The sequence below is a fragment of the Fusarium oxysporum genome, chromosome 11 (assembly GCF_000149955.1).
Source record: "Fusarium oxysporum f. sp. lycopersici 4287 chromosome 11, whole genome shotgun sequence".
Classification (NCBI taxonomy): Eukaryota; Fungi; Ascomycota; class Sordariomycetes; order Hypocreales; family Nectriaceae; genus Fusarium; species Fusarium oxysporum.
In genome coordinates, this window is record NC_030996.1 from 1,302,188 (window position 1) to 1,320,595 (window position 18,408).

At 47.3% G+C, this 18,408-nt stretch overlaps 7 protein-coding genes across 7 annotated transcripts; 4 read left to right on the forward strand and 3 right to left on the reverse strand.

Moving 5' to 3' along the window:
- Positions 1-595: 595 nt before the first annotated feature.
- On the forward strand, positions 596-4,077 carry FOXG_20167 (uncharacterized protein; the record flags this gene model as incomplete). Its single annotated transcript, XM_018400434.1, has 6 exons — positions 596-1,092; positions 1,152-1,432; positions 1,886-1,918; positions 2,516-2,585; positions 2,646-3,071; positions 3,126-4,077. 6 exons carry the CDS (start codon positions 596-598, stop codon positions 4,075-4,077), a joined length of 2,259 nt encoding a protein of 752 aa, XP_018247272.1.
- On the reverse strand, positions 4,051-5,649 carry FOXG_09852 (uncharacterized protein). Its single transcript, XM_018389077.1, has 2 exons — positions 5,412-5,649; positions 4,051-5,351 (listed from the first exon to the last, which is right to left on the reverse strand). The coding sequence occupies exons 1-2, from the start codon at positions 5,451-5,453 to the stop codon at positions 4,101-4,103; spliced, it is 1,293 nt and encodes a 430-aa protein (XP_018247273.1). The 5' UTR covers positions 5,454-5,649; the 3' UTR covers positions 4,051-4,100.
- A 232-nt stretch (positions 5,650-5,881) lies between these two features.
- On the forward strand, positions 5,882-6,831 carry FOXG_09853 (uncharacterized protein; the record flags this gene model as incomplete). Its single annotated transcript, XM_018389078.1, has 4 exons — positions 5,882-5,960; positions 6,015-6,099; positions 6,154-6,572; positions 6,627-6,831. The coding sequence occupies 4 exons, from the start codon at positions 5,882-5,884 to the stop codon at positions 6,770-6,772; spliced, it is 729 nt and encodes a 242-aa protein (XP_018247274.1). The 3' UTR covers positions 6,773-6,831.
- A 467-nt stretch (positions 6,832-7,298) lies between these two features.
- On the forward strand, positions 7,299-8,735 carry FOXG_09854 (uncharacterized protein; the record flags this gene model as incomplete). Its single annotated transcript, XM_018389079.1, has 1 exon — positions 7,299-8,735. One exon carries the CDS (start codon positions 7,299-7,301, stop codon positions 8,733-8,735), a length of 1,437 nt encoding a protein of 478 aa, XP_018247275.1.
- A 1,066-nt stretch (positions 8,736-9,801) lies between these two features.
- Positions 9,802-11,115, forward strand: FOXG_09855 (uncharacterized protein). Its single transcript, XM_018389080.1, has 2 exons — positions 9,802-10,232; positions 10,284-11,115. The coding sequence occupies exons 1-2, from the start codon at positions 9,949-9,951 to the stop codon at positions 10,954-10,956; spliced, it is 957 nt and encodes a 318-aa protein (XP_018247276.1). The 5' UTR covers positions 9,802-9,948; the 3' UTR covers positions 10,957-11,115.
- Positions 11,116-11,256: 141 nt separating this feature from the next.
- FOXG_09856 (uncharacterized protein) lies at positions 11,257-12,387 on the reverse strand. The gene is made up of 2 exons (XM_018389081.1): positions 12,200-12,387; positions 11,257-12,120 (listed from the first exon to the last, which is right to left on the reverse strand). The coding sequence occupies exons 1-2, from the start codon at positions 12,319-12,321 to the stop codon at positions 11,436-11,438; spliced, it is 807 nt and encodes a 268-aa protein (XP_018247277.1). The 5' UTR covers positions 12,322-12,387; the 3' UTR covers positions 11,257-11,435.
- A 1,328-nt stretch (positions 12,388-13,715) lies between these two features.
- On the reverse strand, positions 13,716-15,168 carry FOXG_09857 (uncharacterized protein). Its single transcript, XM_018389082.1, has 5 exons — positions 14,941-15,168; positions 14,694-14,888; positions 14,316-14,638; positions 14,195-14,265; positions 13,716-14,142 (listed from the first exon to the last, which is right to left on the reverse strand). Exons 1-5 carry the CDS (start codon positions 15,092-15,094, stop codon positions 13,968-13,970), a joined length of 918 nt encoding a protein of 305 aa, XP_018247278.1. The 5' UTR covers positions 15,095-15,168; the 3' UTR covers positions 13,716-13,967.
- Positions 15,169-18,408: the final 3,240 nt, after the last annotated feature.

Here is an 18,408-nt window from a genome sequence, read left to right on the forward strand (position 1 = left end):
TGAGAAGTACATGTTGTCCTCCATAATTTTGGTCGTGAAACAGGTATTTTTGATCTAGCGGCTCCAAAGCTAAACCCAACAGAGGAGCTCAGAGTAAGCTTCTGCGCCACGAAAACGATCGACGTCCCGAATTGCCCTCTCGACTGCGATGTAATAACGCTCCTGCATGAAAACCCAGATTTTGGTGGCACTAGCTACGTAGTCGATACATCACTGTGGCGTAAGATCTCCACTGTGACCACTAAAGAGGCGAGAATGACAGGGCGTCTGAGATTTTGAGTGACAGAATTAGAGTACGGTCAAGGATCAAAACCATCGATAGATCTGGCAGATTCAGGTACATGGAAAAGGTAAATTGGTTGCATGTTAAAATACATCGTCATAGATCTTAGATCGTAGTAAATTGTGCAAAAAATGACGAACGATGACAGCATGAGCCACATACGCTGCCAAGGACTGTGGCATGAGCTCATTGATCTGCCAGAGCTATTAAGAGAGAGCTCTACAACTTATTTGAACCACAAGAATTCTGACACTTGACTTCGAATCTACTCTCGCATCACTCAAATCATATCAAAATCTTCACCTATTTACAATGGCATCTGAACTTCCTCCCAACGCCCTTGGCAAATTGGCCTCATCCGTCAAGAACATCGTGACAGGTGTTCCATTGGAAGATCAAAACGAAACCAATGCCCCAGCCACCAAGCAAGTCGACAAGAGCCTCGACAAGACTGTCGACAAGACCGTCGAGACAACTGACGATGCCACCATTCACAAGGAGAAGCAAGCTCCCGTTGTGCACGAAGACGTCAAGTCTCACGAGCATGAGAAGGTTGATACTGAAGTCGATCACGAGGTCCACCAGGACCATTACCATACCACCATCCAGCCAGTCAAGGACAAGAATGTCCTGCCCACCAAGCATGTCTACAAAGAGAATGAAGTCGAAGAGGAGATCGACCACCGCAATAACGAGGCTAAGATGAAGGCCAAGGAAGAAGCTGCTAGGATCAAGAACGAGAAGAACGTTGAGGACACTACTCACTCAAGAGAGTATGCTCCCACGAAGGAGCATGAGCACATTCACCAGTAAGTACCAAGTTGCCGCCCCCCCTTTTCATGTACCGGAATCTTACATATTGTCCCAGCCATCTCCACGAGAATATTCAGCCCGTGATCGAGAGAGAAACCGTCCAACAGAAGGTCATCCACACTACAAATCACATCCACGAGAAGGAGCAACTCAACGACGAATACCACGAGGCCACTGTTGCTCCCGCAATCTCCCTGGACGAGTTCAAGAACGGCGGTGCCAAGACTGGAACTACTGTCACCAAGGACATTGAGATGCCAGTCTCTGGCGTCAAGGCCACAGCAAAGAAGAGGGAAGCTCTCGGAGACGTGGATGTCGAAGAAGGTTCCAAAGTTGGTAAGTCAAAAGTCACCCTGAACCAGAAGCCTATGAAATAACAAATTACTCAGAATCAATCTAGTGAAAAGGAAGAGAGGGTCTTCCTGTACAGTAATTGACTGTAAATGCTCATGCCATCGATGAATAAGGCATCACGAAGAAGAATTGTATTAATAGGACGGAGTTAGGATATCTATTTATAGTGCTTTGGTAGCGAATGAACAGTGCCTGACTGAAGCAAGTAATCCTTTCGCGGCGATGTGATATGTTTCTTCGCCAGCCCAATATATGCACGTGTAACTTGGTACATGTGTATCTGCATATGTTTCAGCGAGGTCGAATTCAGAGTTTTTGCGCCACTTTTTATGAGTACATCTGGAAAGCGAGTTCGTGAGTCAATATTTCTTTTTGAGCAGCACCTGGGGATCCAATAAGCACTACATGAAAGTGATACTCGTATCTGCGACCCAGCAGGATCTGCTGTTATAAACTCTCTATATATTGGTAAGTCGGAGTATGTGTTTCATGCCGTGAACTACCTGACGTCCAGAAGCTCATGTCGTTTGACTTGGGCTCCTATCCGAGGACAACTTTGCAGTGAGCACTTGCTGATCACCTGCAATACCTAGTCCTAATTACACAGCCAGCGACAGGTATAAGCTCTCAATTTAAAATCAGGTTCCGTGGCCAGCCTTGATATATGCAGATTCGGGCCTTCTGACATAATAAGACCAAAGCGATGAGTCGAACCCTTATCACGCTGTCCGGGGCAGGTTTCTGATGTGACAAATTCATGCTGGAACCAAATTGAACTCTGGAACTGGCACGTATCATGTCAGTGTTCTTTTTGGTCACTTTCCACTTCGTTCGAGCTTAAATTACATGATGCTGTCCCCCAATCCGCAGAAGGATGCGCATCCAACAAAGATTGTTATACGTACAGATTCAAGCACTGAAATGGCAGACTTCAGCACACCGCTTACAGCTCTGAGAGCCACTGAACTCAACCTTACGCAACTGCGGTTAAGCAGGAACACAATGTCACGACTGGACCCAGGTACAGTGATGTCTCTTATCACCAATTTGAAAATGATATCGAAGCCACGGCTTCCTACTGGAAGAAGACCTTCTTACCACATGACATTTCTGAGCAGTCCGTTATCGGTGTGTGGTAAGTACTCACAGTTATCCTCGAAAAGAGCAACTAACTTTCTGTACCGCATATTGGCAGGTTGAAGGGAACATCGTATGAAGATCTGCTACATATTTGGGGTATATTTCGAGCTGGGTACACCGCACAGCTCATTTTGCTTCGAATGACCGACCCCTCTGTCGCTCACGAGCTCTTAACAGCCGCAGGAGCTGCAGCATTAGTCCACGATCCTTGTTTGGCTTCTGTTCTTCAAGATAGTACAATACCCACATTCTCGGCCAACGGGCTTCTTTCAAAATTCGAGTCTAAGCTAACACCTGTGTGGCCTTTGCCAAAGATGATGGATGGAGACCAGATTTTGATGATATACCATACTTCTGGCTCAACCTCTGGAGCACCCAAACTTGTGCCTATAACAGATCGATGGATGAAATGCCTGATCAAAAAGTTTTCAAGTCTCAGTGAGTTCCTTCCGTTACCAAGGACCATGGTCAAGGTTGCGATGTAAGACTAGTGCTTAATTCTTGTTGGGCCCAAACTGATAAGTTGGTTTAATAGTGGAAGTTCTACTCATATGGGAAGCACAATGCTGTTTCTGGAAAGCGACCTTCAAGGCGGTTGCTTCATCATTCCAACAAGTATCCCATATCCTACCTCCGAGCTCGTCGATATGATCGACAATCATGGGCTCACACGACTCGACATGTCTCCGGTCTTCTTGTCGCAGCTCTTCCGCCAAGCGCGCCATGATCCATTGCTCTTCAGGAGTTTGTGCCTTTTAGACCATATAGCATACGGGGGTTACCCGCTCGATCCTTATGAAGAGGCTTGGGCCCATGGTCATAATTCCTATCTTATAAGTGCCTTTGGGTCTACCGAAGTGGGACTGAATCTCATTTCCTATGGGGCCAAGGAGGCCGCACTGGGGCCGGTTTCACCGTCGGTATTCGAATTTGTCCCTCTTGGCGATGATCAAAATGCTCAAGAACATCTAGTCGAGCTTGTTGTCCCCCCTGAGTCCCCTAACTGTCCTCAATATAGTCTGAGAGATGCGACGGATGGCAGGTTTCACACAGGCGATCTGTTCTTAGAGATCGCGCTTGGAGAATATGCCTTTAGAGGCCGCGATGATGATTGGATCAAGATGGAAATGGCTTTGCGGTGCGATGCCAACTCAATCGAAGTTGACGCTCTGCAGTGCTGTGGAGACGACCTGATTCACGCTGTTGTCGCAATTGGCGTCGGGCGTCCTTCGCCAGCCATTGTCCTTGGGCCTAAGCACGATGATGTCCTGGAGTCCACAGAGAAGACACGAGAGCTTCAGCTCAAGGTTCTGCAGCAAAGTACTCCATTCCACCGGCGACGATACAAGCACGAAAGAATCGAAGACGTGAATCTGATCTTTGTTGTCCCGCAACGTTCGTTGCCTCGAACTGATACGAAGGGCAATATCAGAAGATTGAAAGTTGAAGAGCAGTTCAAGCAGAGGCTAGACGAGATGTTTAAATAGATACTCAGGTACTGCTACTTAGTCTAGTAACAAAGCGATGATTCCATACTGGCCATGCCGGGCCTCCCTGGGTTAATCTTCCTCGTAATCACAGACTGTTCAATAGCTCCTCTCAATGCCTGTCTGGGAAAGCCAGGGCCTTTCATCAAACAAACCGCTATCTTTGTCAAGTTTGCTATGAGCAAATTCAGACTGACCCGTACTCTCGGCGAGTCTATCTGCGGTCGTGAATCTTTTGATGGGAAAAGGTTGACAAAACTCCAGCTATCTGGCTGCGGGCAGCTAGGTTCTAGGCGATTCCCCGACAGGATCGCCAAGGCACTCGAGTCCAGCTCGATGGTCTCTTTATCCACAAAGCGAGCGCCAAGTGCCATGAGCTGTTTCTCGACACCAAGGACACTAAGGAACTGGGGGGCAGATGAGTCAACCATCGAGGCATTCGTGGCATAATTCGCAAGGTCGCTACCGGAAAACTCTTGATCCCACCATCTCCCTCCCCAGGGTAACTCTGCCAAGGTCTGAAGTTCATGCTTGCCAGGGCCGAGCAGCCATCGCATTCTCAAGATCATTTCATCCCTTTCGCGGTAGCGAAGGGTCGAGCCAAACATACGACTCTCTTCTGATAGTGGAAGTGGGGCATCGATTGATCTGCTGAGAACAAGGCAGCCAACCTTGAAGCATGAATATGTAAGACGACAAATGAAAGAATTGAGAGATAGAGGTGGCAATGAGGATGTCCATAAAAGAGGGCTGAGAGGTGCCGGGATCGTAGATGGTGGGTAGTTTGCTTGGGAGTAGACCGTCGGAACTACCGGTAGCGGCACCATTGTGTCTTCAAAAAAAGGCATATTTATGGGGGAGTCTTCTGTAAGGGGCATTGGGGAAATGGCAGTCATCGGGCCGTCGGGAGTAGCGGTAATGGTAATATTGGGGTTTGAACTAGGAAACTCATCTTCAACGTCTTTGGGAGAATGGTATTGGGTTTCAGTGGCTTTTCCTCGAGCCTTACGAGCCTTGTGGTCCTGTTCAGGGTCTCCAGCTTCATTGGCCAATGTAAGAATATCGGCGATAACGCCTTGAATGCTGGCTATCATACCAGGGCTCTGTTGGACGGCATCCTGCTGTAAGAGCCCATCTGTGAATTCTACCAAGACAGTGCTCATTTTCTCAATCACACCTTCAAGCTGCTTTATTCGGTTGCAGCGTGTCTCATCGACTTCTTGTTTCTTCTTCCGAAACTTTAGCTGCGCTGCCCTATTACGCGCGCGCCGTTCCTAAGTTTTGGGTTAGGTGACTCGGCAGATTTGACATAAGAGATCCGAATAGGCTTTTACCTTGGCCTCTGGGCTGGGTGGCTCATTAGAGCGAGGAGACATTATGACAGAAGAGGTGCACGTTTGTAAGCTGGTTGTGTTTTTGCTAGTTTAAAGAGAGGAGCAATGAATAAGCTGTGACAAATTGATAACTCTTGCTTCAGAGAAGATGAGAAGAAATGACCTTCAGTTGATTCGAACAGAAAGGTTTCAAGACACAGGGCGCAAGGCGCAAAGTGCAAGGCATAAAATAATGTTTAGTGAAGGACGGGGAGATAATCTGGGCGATCGGACATTTCACTGAGGAGAATGACATAAACTTGCCCGACTGGACCCGCTTTTAATCCCAGAGTCAAGGAGCTAACTTGACTGGGACAAGTTTTATCGATTGTCAGCGACCATCAACCTCAACCCCAATTGACACTTGTATTAAAGAACCGAGGCTGAATCAATTCAATGCGGGCATCAGTTTAAAGAACAGAAAAACAAACATGGCATCTCGCCCGTTGATAACGCTTTTCGACATTCCAAGTATAACACGAAAATCGTGGTCTCCAAATGTCTGGAAAGGTTTGATACCGTCACATCGAGGTCGCGCGCGTTAGACTGACTGTTCAATGGTAGCCCGGCTCGTCCTCAATTACAAGGCATTGCCATATACCACTGAATGGCTCGACTTTTCCAACCTCAGTACCTATATGCAGCCTCAGTAAGTCCCTAAGGACCCAAAACTCATTTACATCAATCATTGACACCAGCTCAGTGTGAAACCGAATGAGCCACCTTTGAGCCCGCATACCATACCCTGCATCCTGTTGCAGGAGGGCGAGACCACAAGGGGTATCATGGGGTCAAGGTCTATTGCCGAGGAATTAGAGAAGCATTTTAGCACGCCCTCACTTCAATTCGACTCAGAAGAATCCGCTAGGGTCGAAGAATTAGCAGAGAAGTTACTGATAAGCAGCAGACCGTTATGGGCACATTTATTACCCAAGAAAGTTCTTGTGCCATCAGATCGGCAATATTATGCAGACACACGAGAAAAAAGATTTGGAATGAGTCTCGATTCATATTATAGTGAGCACGTTAGCCAGCAGCTTTGGTACCAGCTTGATGCTATGTGTCATGAGATCGGAGAGGTACTGGCTGAGACCCCAGGACCATTTTTGATGAATTACCTTCGTAAGAACAAAATCAGCCTCAGAAATTTGATGATGTGGTCGCTAATGTGAGAAGCCTCGTACGCTGACTTTACTGTCGTTGCTCTTCTTCGATTCTTCAGCTGTGTCGATCAGACCATGTCAGATCACTTTTACAGTGCTGAACCGCAGCTTCTCAAGCTGTATGAGGCCTGTCACCAATGGCTTGAACGTGATTATTAATTAATTGGATCTTTCTACCTACATTGGGAAGAATGATTTAGTCGAAATCCAGACAGAAGAGTCAGTCAAGTAGGTCCAGATAACCCGAGTTTTGACCTCGCATCAATATCGTGATTTCGTAAACAGGAAAGGGGAGGCAAGAAAACTTAGGACCTCTTTTCTAAGTGACAAAAAGGCTTAGGTAAAGTTTAGTATAATTTAGTGTAGATTTTGTGGACCTTAGATTATATATTTCTGACACCTTGGTCCAATGTCAAAGTTTTCTTGAAATTATAGAAACAATCTAGCTGCTGAGGTAGAACTTTTAACCTATATATACTAAATTATTTACTATACTACTCTATACCACCTATTATAACATGAGGATATTATAGCTAATTGTTGTTTGATACAAGGCAGTTGCTCTTGCCTTATTGATTTTGGTCAGTGTTGCCCCCCTCACCCGGGTAGGTAGGTACGCTCAATGCAAAACAAACAACACTTCGACATCGCCTATTGCAAACAAGCTGATTTTTTATCTTCAATCATGGCAAATGCAACGATGGCGGTAGCCAAGAGAGCCGCACCGCCACCGACACAGGCGACTTCCGCGCCCACGAAGAGACCACGACACGAAAGCGACGACCCCGGGGTCCATGTCATTTTTGTTGGTATCAGCCAACACAAAGACATCTGTGAAGAGGGCTACGACTGTAGAATTCCCTGCGACCCAGCTGTTGGCTCATTCGAAGCGGGCGACGTCCTAGGCGGTTTGACGCCTGAAAGACTGCAGCAACTGGAAGATAGCCTAGGTCCTGGACTTGTCAGCAACATCGGCCCCAGAATGAAACAGAAATATGGTCTAGTCGATTTGGCTGGTCGTATCGCAAGAGTACAAAAGTCCAGACCAAAGCTCATTGAGCCCTCCTGGAACGAACGCCTCGTCCTTCTTCATCAGCAGGTTCTCGCGATGCTTTGGGCCGAAAGATCTCAGCGCATGACTATCGAATACCGCACGCTTGATTGGATCATGGGCCTCATAGAAAAAGGAGGCAATTCTCTCGCTAATCATTTGTGCGATCACAATCGGCCGATTCTATTCTACATCCCACTTCTCCCACGCGACTGGACCCTCCATCCTGAAGTTCGTCATCTTTATGAAGCCATAGATGCACTCCAGAATTTATTCAATGACATCAGCGTATTTCCAGGATACCATGAGAGCTGGAATTATGGATACAGAATTGCCGATATCAGGGCATTGGACTCTATTGCTGTGAAAGACTCCACACCGGAATCATACCGTCACAGGCCGAAGACATGCCTTGGCATCGGAGACTGCAGACTGGATGAAATACAAGGGCCACAGTTCGTCAGGTTCGCGTTTAGCGAGCGCGAAGACTACATACATCATAGCGCAGCCCCCAACTATAACACGTTTATTCATAACCAGCCCTATACGCAGGGATCCGCCATGAGAGTTATTCACCAGCAGTGTTTTCCATCGGTCTCCAAATGGGGATACCTACGCGTTTTTATGGTTAGCGATCAGATTATCGCCCGTAGCTTCTCCTCATGCGACCAACGAACAAAAGTACACAACACGTCGACTCTTCGTCATGATTGCCACTTCGACTTTCGCGCCGATGGTTTTCGACAACATCCAGATCCGGATCGAGTGACTGAGCAACAAGCAAAGCTAGAAGAACTCGACAGCTTTGGCAAGTGGTGGCAGCAGCAACTCACGACGTATGATCCTGAACTATTTGAATCTCTCAATATCGGCTGTATCATAAGAATTGGCCTATCGGAAGCGAGTCTTGATGGGAATTTCTTCATAATCGGGATTCAAAGATGGTTTGCTTCTCCCTTTTCCAGCATGGACTTGACAGCCAAGCCATTCGATCAGTTTTGCAAGGCATTTGGTGAGCAGTTTGCACGAGTTTATGGATCCTTTGCTGCGGAGGATGTACCTGATAATTGAAGGAGAGTTGTTTGATGGTTAGCGATAGCTTGTCTTGGTAGGTATCTTCTAGAATTTTTGACGCTAATACTATTTTGAGACCTTTGCTTTTGTGTGCGTTCTGTTAGCCTCAGGGAGCAAAACTTCAGACCTTGACCATAGGTGCCAAAATAAACTCATCAAAGAGCCCCCTGAAGTTATACTATTTCACCTAAGTATTTGCATCATTTAGGATCAATAGCCTAAGTTTTCTTGCATCCTCTAAGACTCCTCTAAAATAGCTGCTCGTGGCTGTGTGGTTTTTGGCGGGTCATCCAATGCCCCGCATCCATGATTCCCCGTCACGTTGCCCTCGGCATCGTCAATACAGCACACTTTCCCAATGTAAACAACATGATAGGTCTCCTCGGTTCAGAGACGTCATGACATTATTCCCGGTGAGTTTAATAAGGCTGATGCGTTGACTAAGTCCCAGGACCCTGGCATGATTGCCGCTACCCCAGGTTGACCAGCCGGGGACCCCCGGAGTCAATTGATGAGGTACCCTGGAGCTTGCTCTGTCATTGAGCTGTCTTGGTCATTGTCTCTTCTGAAGGTGATATTTCTTGTGATGCAATATGATCTGATGTTTTGGAATCTATGTAATCTGGATATTGTCTTGTCCAGCTGAACATACCGTACATCTTTGCCGTGAGCTCTAGAATGGCCTTTCAAGGTTGATGTAATCAGATACGCACGTGAAATGGTTCGCGACAGCAAGCCAGTCAAAAAACGGTAATAAATCGTACGAGAACCATATCCGGTAAGAAGAATCGGCAATCTATTCATCCAGAAGGTGGAAAAAGTTGGAGAAACAAAGATCCGCTTGGTGAGGAATCGGCATCTTGGTACGGCACCTGCGGGTAAGAATATTTCCCCCGGTTCGGATCTCTTACCCCAAGATTGTTCTAGTGACGATGGACCAATAGAGAGCCAGTATTTGCAATGGTCATTCTGACGTGGAGAGCCGACTTGAATTGCCGCTACCGTTGGCGCCCATGATCCACGGCCCCGCCCCCTCCAAGTCTCCCGGCTACGGAAACGGCAAACGACATTTCATTTTCATACTTAACGGCGCGACCTCCACGTCCTGACCCAAACGTCTTTTCCCTCATCATCACCCATCCCCAGATACCCCAGATCTTTTAAGTTCTTCTTTTTCTTCTCCAGACATTTCCCTCCAACCATCAATAAAATGGCCTCCAACGGTACAAACGGCACCAACGGCGCCACGGCGCAATCAAAATTCGACCCCAACTTCACAGACCATGTCATCGGCCTCATGAGCCCCGAGACCGACCCTCGCCAGCGTGTCATCCTCACCTCTCTCATTCGTCACATGCACGATTTCTGCAGAGAAGTCGAGCTCACTCAGGACGAGTGGATCATCGGCGTCAACTACATCAACTCTCTTGGCCAGGCCTACAAGAAGAACCGCAACGAGACATGGCGCGTCTGCGACATTCTCGGAATTGAGTCGTAAGTTCCCCAATCAATTGCGCCTGCCAAACCAATCGCTCACAATCGCAGTCTCGTCGATGAGATCAACCACAAGGTCGTCACCGAAGGCGGCAAGGCCCCTACATCCTCCAGCATTCTCGGTCCCTTCTGGTCTCCCGAGACCCCCTTCCGCGACCTCGGCGCCAGCGTCGTCCAAGACATGCCCAAGGACGGCCAACTCACATTCTTCCACGGCGTCATCCGCGACGTTGATACCGGAAAGGGAATCCCCAACGCCGTTTTCGACATGTGGCAAGCCAGCACCAACGGCAAATACGACGCCCACGACCCCGAGAACCAATCGCGCCACAACCTTCGTGGCAAGTTCCGCACCGACGCTGATGGAAAGTTCTGGTTCTACTGCCTCAAGCCCACCGAGTACGCCATCGACACATCTGGTCCCTCCGCCGAGCTCCTCAAGATCATGGGCCGTCATCCTTACCGCCCTGCTCACATTCACATCATGGTCACCCACGATGATTACCTCGGTGTTACTGCTCAGCTGTACCCCAACGACGATCCCTATCTCGAGACCGACACTGCTTGCGCTGTCAAGGACGATCTACTCCTTGACTTCAAGCCTGTCAAGGATGAGCCCAAGGGCGCTGTTCTCGATGTCGAGTACAATGTCAACCTTGCTTCCAAGAAGTACAAGCCTGACAACACCATGTTGATGCAGAACGCCAATCAAGACAAGTTCTAAGCAAATAAAAAAGAAAGAGAAGGGAAAAAAAAGAACGAGGCATGAGGATGTATATACATAGCATTGAATGAGTGGACTTTAGCGTTTGATTCATGTATTCGATGACTACTATAGTACTAAATAGTAAGAGATGAAAATTACTGCATTCTAAAACCATTGGCTTTCCATAAACCTTTGCTCACCTCGGCTTGTTGTCATGTACTAACGATATACTCACCCGCAAATCGAGGGAATAGGACCAAGGATAATGCTTGTTTCATGACCATCAAAGAGATGATTTCACTGGACGAGGTAAGGTGTGCGGGGTCAACCAACTGAACATAGCATTCTCGATTTCACTGCGCTGCAAGTTTCGACCTGATAAGATATTCTCAATTTATAATAGACTTTTATGAACGCAAAATAATACGACTTCTCCGCGTTGAGGCTTCCTTGGAGTTCCCGTGTTGAAACTATAGCATCTCAAACCGCAGGTCAAATCAAACTACCCGAGTCATCATGCTCCTTCTAAAACCAGTATTGGCCACACTACCAATACCAAACGAAGGTAAAACTCGTATCATACGTAAAGGTGTAGCAAAGCCAGTGTAGCGCCGAATGACACTAATGCGATCTTTGATCGTCATGCGAACCTGACGAGCATGGACGTCCAGACCGAGCAAGTGAATCGGAGTACTGACTATCTGCGAGGCAGCTGGCATAAATAGCTGAGCCATCTTGAGCCTTGCATCATCAGACTGAAAGATGTTGGCAAACGGGGTAATCGACGCGAAGGGGAACTCGGCAAGCTTGGGAGCAATCATGGTAGGCAGATTGAACGAAGCGTATATAGTCACCGCATCTCGCAGGGTAAACAGTGCATAACTCAGCAGAGGTGTCGACATGCCACAAGACATTCTCGAAAAGTATGCGTCTTTGAATATACTCAGCCCTGAACTGACGGTCGTGGTAGCGGCGAACTTGGCGGGAGATGAGCAGACGATGGAGGGGTCACAGTCGTATTGGACGGCGTTGAAGGAATCGAACATGTTGGCAGTAGCGTAGGTTCCGAAGTAGACGAGGAATGGTATGAAGAGAGAAGCAAATGTTGCCTTGGGCTTGGATGCCCACTTTCGCATGGATGATTTGATGGACGTGTTGCTGGTTGCTTTGTTGAAGACAAGTCTAATTCGACATCTGTTAGTATCCACAGAACCTTGAGGATAGTAAGATGGACTGAGCTATCCGCTGAGAGGGTACTCACTTATCAATTGCTGTCACCCAGGGAGTGACCAAAGCAGAAGCGAAAGCCGCAGCCGCAAGGTCAACAGCAAAGTACTGCAGTGTACAGCGCTGCTGCTCCCTAATACTCATAACATCCGTCATTTTGACAATCCGCAATCAAATGCAATCAATTGAGAATATTGAAAAAGCTAAAGAACAATATTAGAAGGTCATTGAGTTCTAGGTTATGACTCTTATTATAGTCTACGGCATTTGATACCGAGACACCGAAACACCGTGAAACCAGCCATCCAGGGCGACCTATCACAACACTTTGGCGCGCACAAGCGCTGAACTACCGCTGTAGCTACTACAGTACAGTAGCACCCAGCCCGTCATCATCCGACAAGGCATTCCTCAACAAAATCACCAAATGCTTGCGATCATCACGAAAACAATCATATCAGGGTACCAATCAGACCTCGCGTAAGCTCACCTTGTGGGCCGCCGCGGTGAGTGGTGCGGCTGCGCTAAGCTCAGCCGTCTTGCATCGGGTTAACCAGGAGCCCATGGTTGACTCACCTAGGTGACCATTACGTGGCAGGAATTCGGCTACGCTCGGGATTTGTTGAGACGCGATAATCATTATTAGTTGCATCACCGTGGTAGTGCACGGCAAGTCGACGTCTAGACCGACATCTGCTCTTATTCGGCTTCTGGATGACTCCGCGTTTCCCCACGTCAACATAAGAATTGAGTTGAGTTGAGCTGACTTGTTGAAGCGCTAGAGCTAACCCCGGATTCATTGTCAGGGGCGGGGCACGGACCTTGTTGTCAGCCCTGTTCACCAACATTCATCAGCTACGGACTCTGGTATTTGCGGTAGTGAAGGGGATGACAGGAAACCCGACACTTCTATACTAATAAGAATAGAATGAATCCGTAGAAACCTTTTTTTTAACAAGGTGAGTAAGCATTTTGGCTAGGCCCTTTTCGCCCTTGATATAGAGTCTGAAGTCTTTCGAGGCTACTGTACCTTGTCTGACTCATTGGCGGCAATGGGAGCTGAATGCCAACTTCTCCCGGTTCCTTGTTCTTCATTGAACCTTAACATGGCCTATTATTCTACCAACTGACTCTCCATCCGCGACACTCGCCATCTTGACAATGTTATCCCCCTTATGAGTTGCGTTGCTCGGCTTCAGACGGTTTATACAATGAATACGTTGGAGAGCTGTACTCCACTTTAAAGGTCAAGCGTAGAATAGGTTAATGAGTGGCATAGCCGATGATTCCCGGCATGGGACATCAGCCCTGGTGCTGGTCAGTCCAATCTAGCTGGATCAAGTAATCTGGAAGAACAGAAGATGAGTTGTCGCAATTTGAGCCATATCATACCGACTCTGGATCTTGGTTGATGCTGTCAAGTTCATCATCAATTTAGCTCTAGCTGTTGCTAACCATTGCTTTGTCCATATCTTGACTGAACCCCTGTAATTCGCTTCCCCTAGCTTAAGAACAATTCAGCCCGTCATACGAAGCGCATCCGTAATCGGAATCAAGGCAGACTTTGAAGCGTGGAGGGTACATTGAGCATTTTGGATCCCGCTACCCACTTCATGATCGAAAAGCATGTAACTGAGATTCTATTTGCATATATAAACAGAAATTCTTTGCTAAAACTCGAAGCATAGAGTAATAAAACAGCAAACTCTAAGAAGACATCCCATGAAAAATAAACATAAACCTCTCCATACCAACCAGAAGCGGCTGGGTATCTGAACTACCGGTGGTACGGATGACGCAAATCATACAGACTCGGCAGTCGTTGAGACCTGCTTGTCGGCAGCCTCCGCGTCCAGGACCGCGCCCTGATGTTCTTTGGGCAATTTGAAACCAAGGTGCTTAAGATAGCTACCAGGAAAGAAGACATTGTAGAGGAAGACGACGAGCAAGATGGGAAGAGTGTCAAAGACATATAAACTGTGGTATACTTGTTAGTTTTGTTCGAGGATGAAGGACAAGTTCTACTTACTACCACTCCTTCTGGTGAGTAGTGCCATCCTTGCCACCAGCGAAGTCAATTTCACGATAGATTGAACGGACCTATTCGTGGTAAGTAACTGAGCCATAGATAGATAGAAATTTTGACTTACAAGAATGAGGAGGCATGAGACATTGACCACAATGAGTAGGGTCTGCCACTTCTTCACAATACCATGCTTCTCCTGATTGTCCTTGGCAAAGTCGGGGCTAAGTCGTCTCGCAGCGAAGTGGAAACGGATGGCGGAGACAGTGAAAAGACCAAAGCCAGCAATTTGAGTGCTCACACCGACAAGACCAAGCGTTTTCCCAAGATTGAGCTTGCTCTTCGCATCAGGATCGGTGGGGTCGGTGCCGGCGATGAGAACTGCAGCGACAAGTTGGAGGAGGAGCGAGATGATATCGAAGCCAACAAAGAGAAGAGTGATGAAGCGAGCTGCATTGTAAACTATTAGTATCCCTCTCTCACTGCCGCTGCGAAGAGTACTTACCAGGGACCCAGAGAAATCGAAGGGTTCTCGACTCTGGGGGAACAACCCAGAAGACGATTCTAGCGAAGATAACATAGATGACACCGGCCATCAAGACTGGGGGTAAAATCACAAGTGTGAATTGAAGCACGTAAGGTCCCTTTTCCGTCGGCTTGGTAGCGGATACGGCTCGAGCTGCGTAACCAATGACCTCCACTGCAGTAATGATTAGCTGCTAAGTAAGGTATTTGTTGAATGATTCACTTACTCGCAATAGCAAGCAACATAAATAGCCATACCCAGGCTTTCTTCCGAATGATTTGCCAGAGCGTGATACAAAAGCTCACTCCATAAAGGCCGGCGACAACTCCTGCCAATGGCTCGGAAGGATTGTAAAGATAGTAAGACTTGGGTGCGTCCATGATAGCGGATTGTTCGAGATGATGTTTGTAGCTGAAGAACTGAGATCTGATTGTGTGAATTGTCTCAAACTGCATCTGCATCCAGACCTTATATAACTCCAACTTCATTCACCTCTGCAACGGCAAACGCCGTGATGGCTTCAAATCAAGCTCTAGCCGATAAGCCACATCTGCACAACTGGAATTTTAGCACCATAGCAATGCCTCGCAAACGCGTCAAAACTAGCGACGATTAAGCCACGCTGAGTCCGCGTTCGTGCGTCCAACGCCATGGCTAAAACTTAGCACCCAATCAAGAGCTGAGTTCTAGAACACCAACGCAGCCAGTCATATGTGGCGCTTTCTTTAGAGACAGACGTCACTGGTCATTTGTTACGTGGTATGCAACCACATCGAATCACAGTCTCTTTTTGGTGAGACCATTCGAGCTTAAAATTGTAACGTCTCGAATTGATATGGAGGCTTGGCTTAGGGCCCTAGTGTTGGGAGATTAGGGCTGGGAAGCCTCAATAGCCACGTTGCTTTCCTCGAATGGGATTCTCGAAATGATTTTAACTCTAAGCGAGGTCTGAAGTGGCTGAAGCAGCTGAAAGATTGTCATTGTGGGCGTTGGAGATGATCGAATCGAAGAACTTAGAACCTCAAGTGTTGTTAGATGACGCAACGCTTTACGAGCTCCAAATAACCTTGAACATTTGTGACCAGATACAGGTAGAGAAACAATCTCCAGATTATATTACGGCGTTTCATCACTCCTCTTGTGGCATCTTCGTGAGGGGCAACCGATAAAGCTCCTGTGCGATGATGCTGGGAGCTAGGTTCTAGACGCAAGTGAGAGGCGTTAAGCTTTTTAAATACAGGTCTTATGCAAGACAAGCATTGCTAATAGCTATAACAGTTCATAGGTTGATTGGGCTGAGCCATTGGGCCAGAAATATTAGTGGTGCAGAGATAAATGGAAATGAGAATTTGCTGCTATAGCCTCCGTAGACGGTTTTGGTCTTGTCCGGCTTGCGCTTTTTCCGGGTCTTGTGCCGTCAACCAAGTTATTGTGTTGCAATCAAGGAAACTCAAATCAGGGACAGATATCTATTAAAACCTGGGAGAATGGGAATGGGAAACTAACAACCAGCAGAGACCCGCTTACTTGCACAGCAGTGAAGATACCGCTTGGAGCAAGTCACCTGTCGGCTCACTGATCGCAGTTGAAAATGCAATGTTGTGTGGTATTTGCTGAGTAGTGGCCAACTGAAATATCCACTGCAACCCTTCCACGGGGAGACGGTCATTCTGCGACGAATATAGCCTGACTGGTGCGCTTGTCTAAGAGCTACAGAGACTGCACACGCAATGGCTTAAGCTGATAAGCTATCCGATTAGAAAATAAGAAGCACTTTAGGACTCACATGAGTTTCATCAGATATCTTATCAATAACTGGTCGTTTTGAACTTGGCGATACTTGGGGCCACGAGTGAATATCATGAGCTATATCTGACCCTTCATCAATTTGACGTGACTTATCGTACCACATTATATGCCACACAGAAGTCACCTGCAGTGTTACTATTTGGATGCTCAGCGTTACATGTACAATGACGTCCTTTGCCACAACACTACAAGTCGGTCGACCTTGAGAGAAAGACCCTGCAAGTTTCTCAAAACATGGATGTTGCGCCCCTTAACTCATGTATGCAGACAAAGATAAAACCTCCAGATCTGGCAAATCAGCAGACGCATGCCCGGTCTCACTGCCCGGTACCGATTTCGCTTTCTTTTCGCGACATCCTTATTTCCCTAGGAACAAACTGGGTATAGACCAGAATGCAAAGCTCAATAGGCATCAAGCCTTATCTTCCTCTGATTCGATCCGCATCCTACACCTGAGACCAGGGTCGGGAAGCGAAACGATTCGCTTCTCTTTGGAGGAAGTATTGCTGGTCGAGACAGATGGTAGGTACGAAGCAGCTTCGTATGTTTGGGGCTGCCCGGATATCATAACTAAGGTCATTCGCGACGAGAAGCCGCTTCGAGTAGCGACTAATCTCGTACTCGGGCTACCAGCGTTTCCCCAGAGAGATGCTTCGCAATCTCTCTGGGTTGATGCGGTTTGCATAAACTAGAAGGACGACTATGAGAAGGGCCAGCAAGTTCCAAGACTGGATAGGGTCTTTGACGAAGCTAAATGTGTGCTATGCTGGCTCGGTAAAGATGATTATATCGTGGCTGAAGATTGTTTCCGCATGATCTGTGATACGGCAAGGGCTATGGAGCAGGAGTTCCATCCCGGATGGACTGTGAGTAATCCTTTTAATGATTCGAAGCTCAAGGGCCTGCCAAAGACCGCTGAAAATTGGAGGTTTGTCGCTCAGCTCTTTGACCTCACTTGGTTCCATCGTGTTTGGCAGGTTGTATTTTTGTGGCCGTGGTCGCTTGAAGGATGAGACTAATGAACTCTGGATCTGCAGGATAATCCAAGAAGCAGCAGTTAGTGCCTACGAATAATACCTCTACTGGGGTTTATATCATATTAAATTTACGAGGTCTTAACTGTAGTAGGCTAGCTGACCTTCTCAGATCACGCACCGGCTCTTAGGAATGGAGTGAGGGTTGTTAAGCTCATCAGACATGTGTTCATAGACACCATGCACACATTTAATAGCCAAGACATTTGGAGAGACAGAATCCTCTTCAAATCGATCTTGGATGACACACGCCCCCCACAAAAACAGCTAAGGCACTTCTGGAAAACCCGAGAGAAGCGCCTTGTGTTCTTGCGATGATCATACACGACTCGCCAAAGGAGCTTGAGGATGAAACAATCCCAACTTGGGTTCCTCGATGGGACTCCTTTTGTAATGCCAGTGCTCGATCGGTACCTCTTATTACGACTTACGAATATCACTACTAACCCTTCAGAGCGAGAATGGGGAGCCCTCCGTTCAGCTTTATCTTCCCGTCATCTAATGCTTTGTCTATAATAGGCTGGAAGTTTGATACCGTTGTCTCAGTATCATCGAAGTTTGAATTTGTCGATATCCATAGTGACTTTCAGGATTGGACACCCTACCTACACGAGAAGAATATTCTTCCCATCGAAGCAGTGTGGCTCCAGCTTCTTCGAGAGACTTCTGGATCTCCCGAGGAGTTGACTGGACCTTTCAGCTCGACTCTGGCACGTGGAAGTCCTGCTCCCCAAGATCATACTGATGACTTGTTATTCTATTGTGAAATACTTCGCAACAAGGCGGGAACAGTGATCGACTCCCCGTTTCCTTGCCGTCGTTCCAGAAAAAGCGATCTTACCAATGCTGTA

Coding starts and splice junctions, on each gene's coding strand:
- FOXG_09852 (XM_018389077.1), bottom strand. CDS start 5,453: ATGTCTCCTCGCTCTAATGAGCCACCCAGCCCAGAGGCCAAG. Junction 5,352..5,411: donor CACCCAGCCCAGAGGCCAAG/GTAAAAGCCTAT, acceptor CCCAAAACTTAG/GAACGGCGCGCGCGTAATAG.
- FOXG_09855 (XM_018389080.1), top strand. CDS start 9,949: ATGGCCTCCAACGGTACAAACGGCACCAACGGCGCCACGGCGCAATCA. Junction 10,233..10,283: donor GACATTCTCGGAATTGAGTC/GTAAGTTCCCCA, acceptor TCACAATCGCAG/TCTCGTCGATGAGATCAACC.
- FOXG_09856 (XM_018389081.1), bottom strand. CDS start 12,321: ATGACGGATGTTATGAGTATTAGGGAGCAGCAGCGCTGTACACTGCAG. Junction 12,121..12,199: donor TGGGTGACAGCAATTGATAA/GTGAGTACCCTC, acceptor ATGTCGAATTAG/ACTTGTCTTCAACAAAGCAA.
- FOXG_09857 (XM_018389082.1), bottom strand. CDS start 15,094: ATGGACGCACCCAAGTCTTACTATCTTTACAATCCTTCCGAGCCATTG. Junction 14,266..14,315: donor TCTCATGCCTCCTCATTCTT/GTAAGTCAAAAT, acceptor TACCACGAATAG/GTCCGTTCAATCTATCGTGA. Junction 14,143..14,194: donor ACTCACCAGAAGGAGTGGTA/GTAAGTAGAACT, acceptor AGTATACCACAG/TTTATATGTCTTTGACACTC.